Source organism: Suillus fuscotomentosus, assembly GCF_016647785.1.
Source record: "Suillus fuscotomentosus strain FC203 chromosome Unknown F5891scaffold_63, whole genome shotgun sequence".
Classification (NCBI taxonomy): Eukaryota; Fungi; Basidiomycota; class Agaricomycetes; order Boletales; family Suillaceae; genus Suillus; species Suillus fuscotomentosus.
This window is the reverse complement of record NW_024539575.1, coordinates 73,353-85,375: the sequence shown is the minus strand read 5'-3', so window position 1 is coordinate 85,375 and position 12,023 is coordinate 73,353. Positions and strand designations below refer to the sequence as shown.

The window sequence follows — 12,023 nt, the reverse complement described above, 5'->3', positions numbered from 1 at the left end:
AAACATGGGGAAGACATGGGCAGACATCCTGTCCTTTGTTGAGCATACCTCCAGTGATCTTGCTAAAAAGTGAGATATACCAATGTTCTGGGGATCTACGACCAAAGCCTACCTAATGCTGAGAGAACATCTGTGGCATTGATTCGTCATTGGGTTTTTGATTTGTGCCAATCAGCTTCGCCACATTACTTTGACCGCTCTGGTCTCATTATATCCCATCCTTTCCACATCCATCAAAAAACAGGCCCTGTGCAACTTGCAGAGATGTTGGGTACACTCACTCTATCGAATATTTATCATTTAGGTTTCAATCTGACGATCCACATGTGTAACACTGCATGCACAGGAACTCATCCCAACTTAGCACATGAGGCAAAGGGCTGGGTGAAGGACAACCACAACAAAACATATTCTATTATGGAGGTTCTGTGGAAGAGCCATGGACTTTTCTGTCGTGGAATGGTTTGTTGTCGTATCATTGATGAGGCAGGGAACCAGTACACTTTAAAAGATTGTTGGGTGACAGAGGAGAAGAGAACGCACAAAATGACCATCCTGGAGATGGTCAAGGGCATCCCTAATGTTGTTGAACTCATAGACCATTGGGATGTGTATTACTAAGAGGTGCCTGACTGTACAGCATGCATTCATAGCCAATACAACATGGACCATCAGGATGACTTGATGTTCCACAACAGATTCCACTGTCACATTCTCTTGTCCCCCTGTGGGGAGCCATTATCTAAATTCAGTTCTAGATGAGAACTGCTCACCGCCTTTCATACCTTTGTAGTTGGTGAGTCTTATTGAGCATGTAAAATACTTGTATGAACTTTTTATTTTCAGCTCATCACATGATAATTGAGAAGCGAGTCTTGCATAGGGACCTCAGTCCCAATAATTTTGTTGTTCATGACGGTATTGGTTACTTCATCGGTTTCGATCATGCCTCGATTCTAGCGGAAGGCATAACTAGCACCTATTCGCATGGTACAGTAAGTTTCGGTACACATTTTAGCTGTTCATTGTTCATTTCATTTTTGCAGAGGACCATGCCCTACATTTCTATTCGTATTCTTCTGGCTATGCTGGATCTAGCCCCACTTGAGGTTGGTGCCAGCATCCCAGGCCAGGATGCTGATCCAAACAATGTGGACAATCTCAATGTGGACAACATCATCGACCAGGCTGCCAATGCTCTGCAGGATGTCAAATTTGATACAAATCTAATTGAACACCAGCCCAGCGATGACCTAGAGTCCTTATTTTACATTTTCTTCAAATTTATTGCTAAGTATGGGGGGCCACACGGCCAATTGGCACCCACCTGGTCCTGGCAAACTTTGCCATGGGCAAGCGCTTATGAGGCTTTGGGAAATGTGGACACCCATTTGGCTCTGAGTACAATCTGTTTTGCGAAGATGGGGGTTTTAATGCAAGGCAGATTCTTGGTCACTAAGACATCCAAATACTTTGCGGAATTCTGACCTCTCGTGCAGAAATGGGGCACCATGGTTTACAATGTGAATGCACCCCAAAATCAAGTAGAGATGACCCATGCTGGAGTCCTCAACCTACTTGATGTATTCATGAGATCTATTGGTGAAGAACCACCCATCAGCAAATCCTCTGATATCCTCTACAGCACTTTCCGAGCCTTTGTTGTCTCGTTCCCCACGACAAAAAAAGAACAAACAGACAACTTGGAGGATGCAATGAGAAAGCATCTGAATTTTTTTTTTTTGCATATGTCATCCCACAGTCCTCTTTCTGAGCACTAGCACTCTGTATTATGGACTCTAGAGCTTCCTTACCTTCTTGCAATTCTCAAGTCTCTTATCCTTCTCGTATTTCCTAATATCCTTCTCCTCAAAACTCAACTTGCTGTACCCTCTAATTATTACTATGTTGTTCAGAGTCATACTGTACCTGTACACGTACTCTGTTGTGCTAGTTTAGTATGTCAAACCATCAGCTTATGTGATACGACTCTGGGTACTAATTGGTAGCAACAGGTTTTAGAACTGAGTCTCGACACTTCCCACCTTGTCACTCGATGCCTCCGAAGAAGAGAGCCAGGCACTCATATGAAGTCTCCGAGGGTACTCAACAAAGTGAGAGATCTATGTGAGGCCAAGGTGGACACACAGACCAGTTGAGAAAAAGCTGGAGAAACCTTAGCGGCCCCAGCAAGGAAAGGTCGGAAGGTGACCACTCTTGACATTAGCGATGCAGAAGAAAACCCTATGGCTCTTTCTCAGCTCCGGAAACCGAAGAAAGATGTGTATAGTTGACATTCCAATATGAACTCCCCAAAGCTAATATTCTTACAGGCTACTACTAAAAGGTCTCTGACCGGGAGCACCAATCCTACTCAGTGTTCCATTGGTATCAACAAGAATGTCTATTCAGGACGTCAGCAACCTACTTCACAATGCCAACATTCTGGCGCATCTCTCCGAACAGCCCCAAGTACAGCTCAGTCTTCAGGTAGGTTTGTGTTTTGGCAGCCTACTTCAACTAGCAGTCAGAACATCCGGAAGGCACCACGGTCCAATGAGCGTACCCATGAGGAGGAGACTGTAAATCAGGCTCCAGAGCATGATATCAATGACGATGACCAGGACCAGGACCAAACTGATGGGGAAAATGAGGAAAGGTATGTCTTCTGCTACTATCTCATCCATCTGTTATCACATGTGCCCAATGCAGGGATGAGGTTCAGGACCAGGAGCAAACACTCAAAACAGGCAATACCACAGACTTCGGACAACATGAAGATGATTTGGATGGCGAGTATGAAGGTGAAGCTCAGGAATATTTAAATCGTCGCGATTTTGACCGTGAGCCCAATGCTGTGGATGATTTTCTGGATTGAGGTATGATGGGATGTCAACAATTAGCATAATGCTTAGGGATTTCAATCAAGGTATTGATGGGGATTTTGATGACGAGCTTGACACTCAGGGACAAGCCTGATGCTCAGGAAAATGCTATTGATGATGATTTCAATGATGAGCTCGACAACGCGGCCAGAGACAAAACAGAGGAAAGTGTTTTAATTTTTGTCTTGAGGTTAATCTTATCACATGTTCTTAGGAAGCTTTTGATGTTCTTGAGCATCATCAAATGAAGAATGAATGGTGCAAGGCTCCTTCCTTAACTTATCTATCGAAGGCAAAACATACTGAACAGAGACATGCTTCTAGCCACTCAAAGTCTCCTCATTGACTGTCACCTCAATGTGTGGTATCTACTGGGTCTTCTGCTCTAGTGCGACCTCTTAAATGTGAGTGCTCACCCCACAGTACTTCTACCCACTCAAAGTATCCAGATCGGCATTCAGTGTCACCTCATAGACACACATCTCAGCGTGTCCCATCTACGCGCCCTTCTTCCTCCCATGTGCACTCTTGCCATTCTACATGCTCAAGGTCTCCATATCGATGTTCAGCGTCACCTCATACACACGTATCCCAGCGTCCCCCCGCATGCAGTCTCCTCATTGGTGTTCTCCATTTATATGAAGCACTTCCCCCAGTCGTGCTACATGTGATGAGCCAGATTCATGCAGAAATAAGCGCCAGGCCAAGACAGCTCAAGAGGACCCCGTGAAGTTCGGCTTTTACCCACCTGCCTGGCAAGCATTTTTGCAGGCGGCGAAGTTAGAAATGCGCCTACAGGCTGTTCTAATGCATCCCATTCCAGATCATCGAGATGCACTACAACTTGCACAAGAAGTTCTTGATGCTGAATTGTGGATGTACCACGAAAAAAGATCAAGTTGGACAACAGTAAATAGGTTCCTCACATTGCCTGACCCCCTTTGTGAATCTCATCTTGCTTCTTAGGCTATTTCCCACAGTACACGACACACATGTTGTGGCTGGTAAGTGTCTCATTAATGGATGTACGAATTAAACTTATATCTTTATTGTCAGCTCTGCAATGATTTATTTATGTTTCGCACAGAGCTGAAGAAAGTTGTTATATCCATCACAAAAGCATCATACGATATCTTCCCGAAGGGCACCATAGTGCGCAAGGATGAGGTACAGAGATGTGTCATCGTGAAGGCCACCAAGTTACTCAAGACCAATGATTATCTTCGTATTCCTGATTCATTCAATGTATGGTTACTTGTTTACGCCTCCCAAGGCAGCCACTCACTATTACTTTTATAGGGCAAATGGAAGAATTTTGTCTCACAAGCTCTCAGGGATGGCTGCCTCGAATTCTACTATAGCAATAGCAAGAAGGCCCTCAAGAACACAGATGAATTTCAACATACAATACCTATCAATGGGCTACTTCTTGTGAGTGCTGTGGTGCGCCCTGTTATTTATTTTATTTGTGTTATTTAATCATTGATGAATCAACAGGTAAAGAACGTCCTCACTGGGTTTCCTGAGACCGGCACCGACAAAGTCCCTGACCTCTCAGCAGATAAATGTAGGGCTGACTTCAACTCGTTGCAGAGGTCTATAGACACATTTCTAGAAAATCCTGACCGTTGTGTGGAGCTCGAGGAGATGTTGGAGCAGTGGGCTATGATTGGGGCAGGTGACCTTGATTTTGATGAGGGTGGTACGGGAGGCAGTGATATGGACAATATCATCATCTTATAATCTAGCATACTCTCATTCAGCATTTTGTAATTTGTGACAATCAGCACAGTTTTTGCATCCTTTACAAGCCTGTATAATGTCCAGCAATTGCATAAACTCATACAACAAGTCTGACCTATATAACATGTCCCACCTACACAACATGTCCTACCTACACAACATGTATTTCTGTACAAAGGCACAGACTGTAACATTTGTATATATTGTGAGACCTTGTGACAGGACTGTAAAGGGGAGACTTTCTTGTGTGATTGTAAGGCTTGTACAGGCTTGTACAACATTGTACAGGTACCGGCTGGTTTGCTCATGTGACCCACACAGTAGCCTGTTGAAAATATATCATTTGTGATTGTCTATCATCCTCGAGAATCACAAACTGACCTTCAATACCTACAGAATGGCCAGTCCCATCATTAATAAGCACAGTATCAAATCGTGCTGGGACATCAGTGCCTGTTAGACTGGTGGCTACATGGTGAGGCTTGATGTGCACGCTATCCACCATGACACACAGATCACTGTGTCCCTGTGCATCAACAGATCACCATTTGACTATGTGATACACGGGAAGTGTACGGAATGGGAGGTGAATAGTGGCAGCAAGGTCTTCGAGGCAGAAATGAGTGGTGGCTTCATGTGGATGATGCAGCTGTGCAACATATCTCACAAGTGCCTCACAAAAGTACATGGCCCCATACTCTGTGACTAATTTCTGAATTGGGACACTTTTCACACTCGGATGCTTCATTAATGTTTGAACATGGGCGAAAGACAGGTTTGGTGGACATGGTTGGTGTCAAATGAGATTGCCGTGGAGGCACCACATGACATACCTCTCATGTCGAACGATCTTCTCTTTGTGTTCGAGCTACTGAGTCATTTGGACAAACTCATCTTTGTGGTTTGTCGTGCAATACACATCTTTGGCCAAGTCAATGTGGAGGCGCTCAGTATATTCTGTATTATAATTGTCAGTCATGCCAAAAGTCTGGATCATCGACATATAGTGCTGGGCTGCATGGAGCTTTGGAAGATCAAAATTATTTCAGATTCCAAGGTCGACAAAGATCTGCTTGTTGTCATGGAAAAGATCCAGAGCTTCCACGAGAAGAGTCAATGTTTCGGAACTATGGCAAGGATATTCCGCAAGGTACAAGAAGTCAAGTAAACCTCTGACAGCTCAGTGCAAGTTGGTTGGGGAGCCGGATGTCGACGATGATGCCAAGTAGAAAATGGCATATCTGACTATGCTCCGTACCACTAATTCGTGAGAGGCTAGTGATGCCTTTCATAAATAGATGAATATGGTGATTTGGGTGGAGCCTCTGACATCTGGCATCTATTTCGGCTGCTCCAAATGCCTTGGCCAGCCAACCAAGGAGATGCTTGATTAGACCCTGATATAATTGGTGGGGTACATCTGGTGTGATGGCTTGGAAGATGTTGGTATAGGGTAAAGGCTCCCAGAACAGATGTATAATGGGTTTAATTCCATTTTTGTGGCATGCATGCACAAATTTGATATCTCCATGGTCAATTGCAGCCAATGCATCAAGGACGACGTTAAGGTTGCGCATCTTGAAAGGTGTGGCATTTCTTCCAAGTTTGTCTGGTGGTATGTCACATTTGGGACATTCCATGGCTTTGACTCCTGTAGCCAAGACTTGCTCGGGGTAGTGACCAATGAAACAAGAAAATAAGGGCCTCCAGTGGTGCTAAGATATGGCCCATGCATGCATGATACAGGTTTGCAATGGTTCGGCATTGTGAAGCCTTGTTGGTGATGTGCTCGAGACAGGTGGTAGGAAGATAAGCGAGAAGAATATGGGCACGACGAGAGGGCTTTCAGCGAATCTCCTTAGGAATATTGCCGATAGTAAGGTAGACTGGGTAGGCTGTTTTATTTTGGAACTTCGTTACTTGAGTCTTGTCACTCGAAATGATAATTGGAATGATAGTAGCACCCAGTTTGCGCTGATCAAGCTTTTTCTATTTAATATGTCAGTTACGTTCAATGAGCGGAAGTCTTCAAAATACAAACTTACCTGGTTATCCCACCACCATTTACCAGTATGCATATCATGGAACAATTGGACAGTTTTTTCCTTGTCTGCATAGTGGCATTCTGGTGCGAAGACCAGAAAATCTGCAAAATCCAGGTCGCCATACAGAGCCTTGACACACTCGATAACATCCCTATAGAAAATGTCGAAGGCCTTGCCTGAAACAACAATTTGTTCACACCTGAACTTTGGGCGACCAGGAAGCTGCTTGTCGATGATCTTGTTCAATTCCCTTGAGTTTTTGTAGGAAAGACCAAGCTTTTCATGGGCCTGGCAATGAAAATAGACAGATTATCTACAACTCATGTGAGATTAATATACAGTCACTCACTCTGTTGATACTGAGTAAGTTTGAAAATGTGGTTGAAGTTGGACCGCATAATTTAGCCCACTGTGCAACTTCCCAGTCCACCTGAGAGTTGAAGGGGGCATAGGGATTCATAGTGTTGTTGATAATGGTAGCATACGCAGTGTTAGCATTGCAGATGTCATCTTGTGGGACGGGCTGCCTTGCTCAAGCATCAGGGTATTGCACAATAGTGATTCCATCTTCCTGAAGCACGTGTTCCTTGATCTGCTGACGCAACCCATGATCCTGGCTATTCATCTCTGTGCTGTCTTCTTCAGCAGCTCCAAGTTGGTCCTCTAAATCCCTTCCAGTCATGAGGGGTTCCTATTCAGCATCATTGAGGCCAGGTATATCATCCTCAGAATCTGAGCCATCACTACTTTCACTGCTGCTGGCATACTGTCCCGTGTCGTTAGGCCATTGAATTTCATCTTCCTCATAAGCACCAAAAAAGTCACCTTCAAACTCAGGATGTTGATCACCAACTTCTACCTCAGTTTCCATGGGATTATCTGAAGGAGTTGGAGTTAGAGAGCGGACATTTGAGCGTGATGCAGCAAGCACAGCCATGCAGCGTTGATTCCTGGTTTTAGCTAAATGTTGACTCAAGCCTGTGGCCGAAAAGTCGTGTAACATCCAGTGCATTGGACCATAGTGATAGCAGAGAAATATTGTACACCAATACCAGATACTAGCTCATCCACTGTTGATGTCATTTTTCAAGCTCCGCTACTGTATATCAATGATATATTGTCCGACAAGTCTGGAGGTCATATTCGCACACAATAAGATGGAAAGCTCACCACCCTCGTCTCCTGTTCCGTCAAGCAGTCCACCTTCATCCCCTGCTCAAATGAGCAGTCCCGTAATTCTGTCTTCACCTGACTCCTCAAGTCCATCTGGAATGACTCTCTGTAATTCAAGCCAAAGATTAGTCTCCTCAGGCTCTTTAAACACAATGAACATGGTGTTAGATGCTTCACATCTGAGCATTTCACAGCAAAGCAAACCTGCACTTTCTCAAGCAGATGAGAGCCTATTCTGTAGGAGTGACAAAACATCAAATTCTCGATTGTCAAGGAAGTATCTTCCATACCCCTCCAATCCAGCTCCATTGGAGCTTCGTTATGCAGCTCGGGTGATGAATTCAAAATTCCAACCGGAATTTTCATTGGAAGAAACACAGAAGGTATGATACATTTACTTCCAGACACCAATAACTCATTGATATGGTCTGAAAGCTTCAAGAACAATTGGAGAGCAGCCTCTCCCAAATGTTGACTCCAACCTTGTACAAAGGATACAAGGCCAAGCTCGCAAGTCACGAGGTTGCACGCCAATGCATGGTGTTGGCAACGTGGGAAATTGATGAGGTTGCACAATATGAAGCATTCCTCATTAGTATCTATGGTGAAATGAATGACAGTTCAAGATGGCAGAAGAGGAATTGCAGGGCTTCAGAAAGATTTTTTCACAGCATGGCCAGGCAGAACTTGAAGATGATAAGCAATATCTTCAAGCCGTCTACAAGGACGAATGCGAGATCCTCTGCATCAGCAGTCCTCGCTCAAATCAGTATGCCTGAAGTGCTAATGTATTCATATAAATTTCATATTTCAATGACCTTTTCTTGACTCAATCTCACAGGAATCTGGATCACGGACTTGTGCACGGCTGGAATCAGACTACCAACTGTGTTCCAATCTGTTCCTACGTCCATCCGGACAACTTTAATACCAAAGGATGGGCCTTGCTACATCATGCCGTATTTCTTACGTATCCTCATCACGATGCCAAAGGAACACTGACCTGGGTAAGAATGGAGGCTGCAATAAAGTTTTGGGTCATTTTTACGTTAAGGGGTGGCGAGAACAATCAAATTGGTCTACAGGATCTTTCAGTTCGACTTGCAGATTATGTGAAGCACAAGTTATGGATTCACAAACATTGTGATGGTGAAGTGCTAACGCTTCGTCCAGGGGATATGTTGTACATATTTCATTATTTGTAAATGATATTGCTGATGTATAGGACAAAGAATACTTCCTCCTGGCGTGGTACATGGTGTTTATACACCAGTACCATCATTTGCCACTGGCGGGCACTTTTACAATTACTCGTGCATGCACCTGATGGAACTATCAAGGTATATTGACACTGAAGTTGAAGGATCTGCGACAAACCAGGCTATGGATCACGCGTTAGAGACCTTGAGACGTATGGTTATTATGCTTCCATATCTGTCACCGAGAGTAGGTGAGCAAAGCGTAACTTTATATATCCCTCTGTCTGATGCTCCTTTCAGTGCTTCCTCAAAGATCATTGTTGAGTCTTTGCATGATGGCGTGTCAAGGCAGGCAATATCGGGCAGCTGGAAGCAACGCGAAGTCTGTGGAGGACACAGAAACTGTGGCTCCATGCTTTGATATCATTCAGATTGTTTATCAATTCCTTGGAATCACAAAGCGCAAGCGTGCTGGAGATGTGCTGTACACAGGTGATCAGCTTTACCCAGGTATCTTAGTTGATCATGTGGAACTACTACGAGCATTCAAAGACAATCTCGACCTATAGTGTTTGAAATCCTCTTTTGTCGTCACATTCTTAATTATTATATCTCATGTATCTCCTCCTGACAATGTTCAAATCAAAATTCATGTCATTTTGCATTTGCTGAACGACTGATATTTAACCGCCAGGATTCTCTCATAGGGAAATGTACTGCAAGCTCATCCCCAAGTATCACACTAGTGCTCTTCATGGGCAATGTCCGATGTGGCACTTTAAACTTTTAGGATTCTGCATATTATGTAATATATTGTATGGATCCACTCGCAACGAGGTGGCGTGATCATTAAACTGCCCCCATCATGTCCTTTTCCATTCCACCAGAGATTAAGAACCAAATCATGACTCTTGCAACATGCACACAATCTGCCGCTGCTATACATTTGACAATTTCACAGGTGGTACATCCCTGGTAAGCATTTCATCTAATGATGCGCAGATGGATTTCTGCTAACGAAATCATGTGGTAGCATGGAAAAATTGCTTTATCAAAATATCATTATACATGGACAAGAAGATGCCAACCGATTTTTACAATGTCTTTACTGGCGCCTCATGCCAGTTGAATTCGCTCACAAATCTGTTAAAGCATTATTCTTAGTTGGCTCAATAGAGCCATCAACTGTGATCGAGATTATCTCCCTCTGCAGCGGTCTTATATCTCTTCATCTCACACTCCGAAACAACCAATTTGCTATGGATGTATCGTCCTTGTGGCGTATACTGGATGTCCTCCCGCTGAAGTCATTAGTCCTTACCCTCAATATGCAGTTTGAACCCTTCCTCAGCGTGGCTCATACATTCACACATCTTAGCCATTTCGAAGTAAACAGAAATCACTTTCTGGGCTTGCCACGGGAAATGCTGGACTCCATTCAACCCTTGACTCACCTGTGTGCTGTACTCAGTCCGCACTTTGCTGATCCAGATGCGGTCGCACACCTCATTTCCAATGCACGCCTTAGGCTGATTGCATTTCGTGTGGAAGACAGTCACATTGATGTCGAGGAATTCCTAGAGGAAAACAGCATTTGCGATCGTAGAATTGTGCTCTTGCCTGCTGAACTCCCAGTGTAGGGTGAGCTTGGGCAAGGTGATATGTTGATTTGGGAGTTAGCAGAGGACCTGACACATGCTGCTATACCCAATAATTGTGAGTTGTTGTGTTTACAAAAGAACTATGGGTTATTCTGATAAAATACACTAGAATATCACCCATGCCTATCACAAAGCCAGATAAAAAATGCATACACCGATTATCTCGACATTCCGAAGGTACCAGAAATCAATCAATGCGCTGGTATGCGAAGGCCCACACGGGTACACATGGGGATGGCTAGGACAATAGGTCCACAGGTGTAGTGGTGTTTACGTCCACATTTTCAATTTTGATTCTACGTACTTGCCTCAATGATGGGATACTTTTCATGTATTTTGTAACATTTTGTAACACATGTGTTTGTTGACTGTGATCACGTCCAGCCTTGCATGGTTTGACACTTTAAATACCATGCTGGCCCGTTATTCCTGTGACATAAAACAGTTCTACCATTAATCTTTGCGATGAGGTTGATATTACCTTCATTAAAGTCATACAGCCATGTCCGCAGTCTAAGGCCGGTTCCACACATGTGTCCCATATGCGAAACGAGGACCTCTCTGCTACCAAAATTCTCTATACCATCGTGGACAATATTGCCTTCAATATGTGGGTATCAATTACTGGTGTCCTACATCAATCGCCTGGAAGGATTATTACGGATGGGTACTTGGACTTGTAATTTGGAATATAACCATGGCATCCATTATGAATTCATGGTACGTGTTAAAAAGATTGTAATACTCGCAACAGTTATTAATGAATATGATAGATGGAGAGAAGATATGCCATGACCATGTCAATCCGATAATTCATGGAATTATACACTCAATTATGAAGTCAATGTTTGATCTAACAAAAATTCAATGTATTCTCGATGTACTCCTTGCTCAAATCAGCACACCGGAAGCACCAAGGGATTCACATAATTATTGTATTGATATTACAAATCTCATGGCTCAATCTCACAGAAATCCGGATCATGGACGTGTGCAAGCGTGGAATCAGAAAAAAAACTATGTGGCAATCCGCTCACACATCCATCAAGACACCTTCACCACCAATGGATGGGCTTTGCTTCATCACGCTGTATTTTTTACTCACCCTCATAACGACACTGAGGGAACCCTGACTTGGGTAAGAATGGAGGCCGGCATTAAGTTCTGGGTGATTGTTTCATTGAGGGATGGAGCTAAAATCCCATTGGTTTACAGGATCTCTTGGTCATACTTGCAAACTATGCTAGGTATAAATCATAGATTAATAAGAATTGCGATGTGAAAGTGCTAACACCTCGTCCGTGGAATATGTTGTGA

The 12,023-nt window shown here is 43.7% G+C and overlaps 4 protein-coding genes across 4 annotated transcripts; 3 read left to right on the top strand and 1 right to left on the bottom strand.

The window, feature by feature from the left end:
* Nucleotides 1–854: 854 nt before the first annotated feature.
* On the top strand, nucleotides 855–2,878 carry F5891DRAFT_1193884 (uncharacterized protein; the record flags this gene model as incomplete). Its single annotated transcript, XM_041367842.1, has 5 exons — nucleotides 855–995; nucleotides 1,047–1,451; nucleotides 1,500–1,583; nucleotides 2,334–2,659; nucleotides 2,713–2,878. The coding sequence occupies 5 exons, from the start codon at nucleotides 855–857 to the stop codon at nucleotides 2,876–2,878; spliced, it is 1,122 nt and encodes a 373-aa protein (XP_041221289.1).
* Nucleotides 2,879–3,461: 583 nt separating this feature from the next.
* Nucleotides 3,462–7,133, bottom strand: F5891DRAFT_1130506 (uncharacterized protein; the record flags this gene model as incomplete). The annotated part of the gene is made up of 15 exons (XM_041364541.1): nucleotides 3,462–3,546; nucleotides 3,596–3,633; nucleotides 3,812–3,824; nucleotides 3,864–3,897; nucleotides 4,639–4,697; nucleotides 5,006–5,146; nucleotides 5,174–5,370; nucleotides 5,458–5,478; nucleotides 5,515–5,652; nucleotides 5,692–5,755; nucleotides 5,799–6,332; nucleotides 6,373–6,470; nucleotides 6,516–6,617; nucleotides 6,674–6,961; nucleotides 7,023–7,133. The coding sequence occupies 15 exons, from the start codon at nucleotides 7,131–7,133 to the stop codon at nucleotides 3,462–3,464; spliced, it is 1,923 nt and encodes a 640-aa protein (XP_041221288.1).
* Nucleotides 7,134–8,472: 1,339 nt separating this feature from the next.
* On the top strand, nucleotides 8,473–9,614 carry F5891DRAFT_984014 (uncharacterized protein; the record flags this gene model as incomplete). Its single annotated transcript, XM_041377391.1, has 4 exons — nucleotides 8,473–8,615; nucleotides 8,688–8,995; nucleotides 9,072–9,296; nucleotides 9,394–9,614. The coding sequence occupies 4 exons, from the start codon at nucleotides 8,473–8,475 to the stop codon at nucleotides 9,612–9,614; spliced, it is 897 nt and encodes a 298-aa protein (XP_041221287.1).
* A 296-nt stretch (nucleotides 9,615–9,910) lies between these two features.
* On the top strand, nucleotides 9,911–10,685 carry F5891DRAFT_1193880 (uncharacterized protein; the record flags this gene model as incomplete). Its single annotated transcript, XM_041367841.1, has 2 exons — nucleotides 9,911–10,020; nucleotides 10,079–10,685. The coding sequence occupies 2 exons, from the start codon at nucleotides 9,911–9,913 to the stop codon at nucleotides 10,683–10,685; spliced, it is 717 nt and encodes a 238-aa protein (XP_041221286.1).
* Between the last annotated feature and the right edge of the window lie 1,338 nt (nucleotides 10,686–12,023).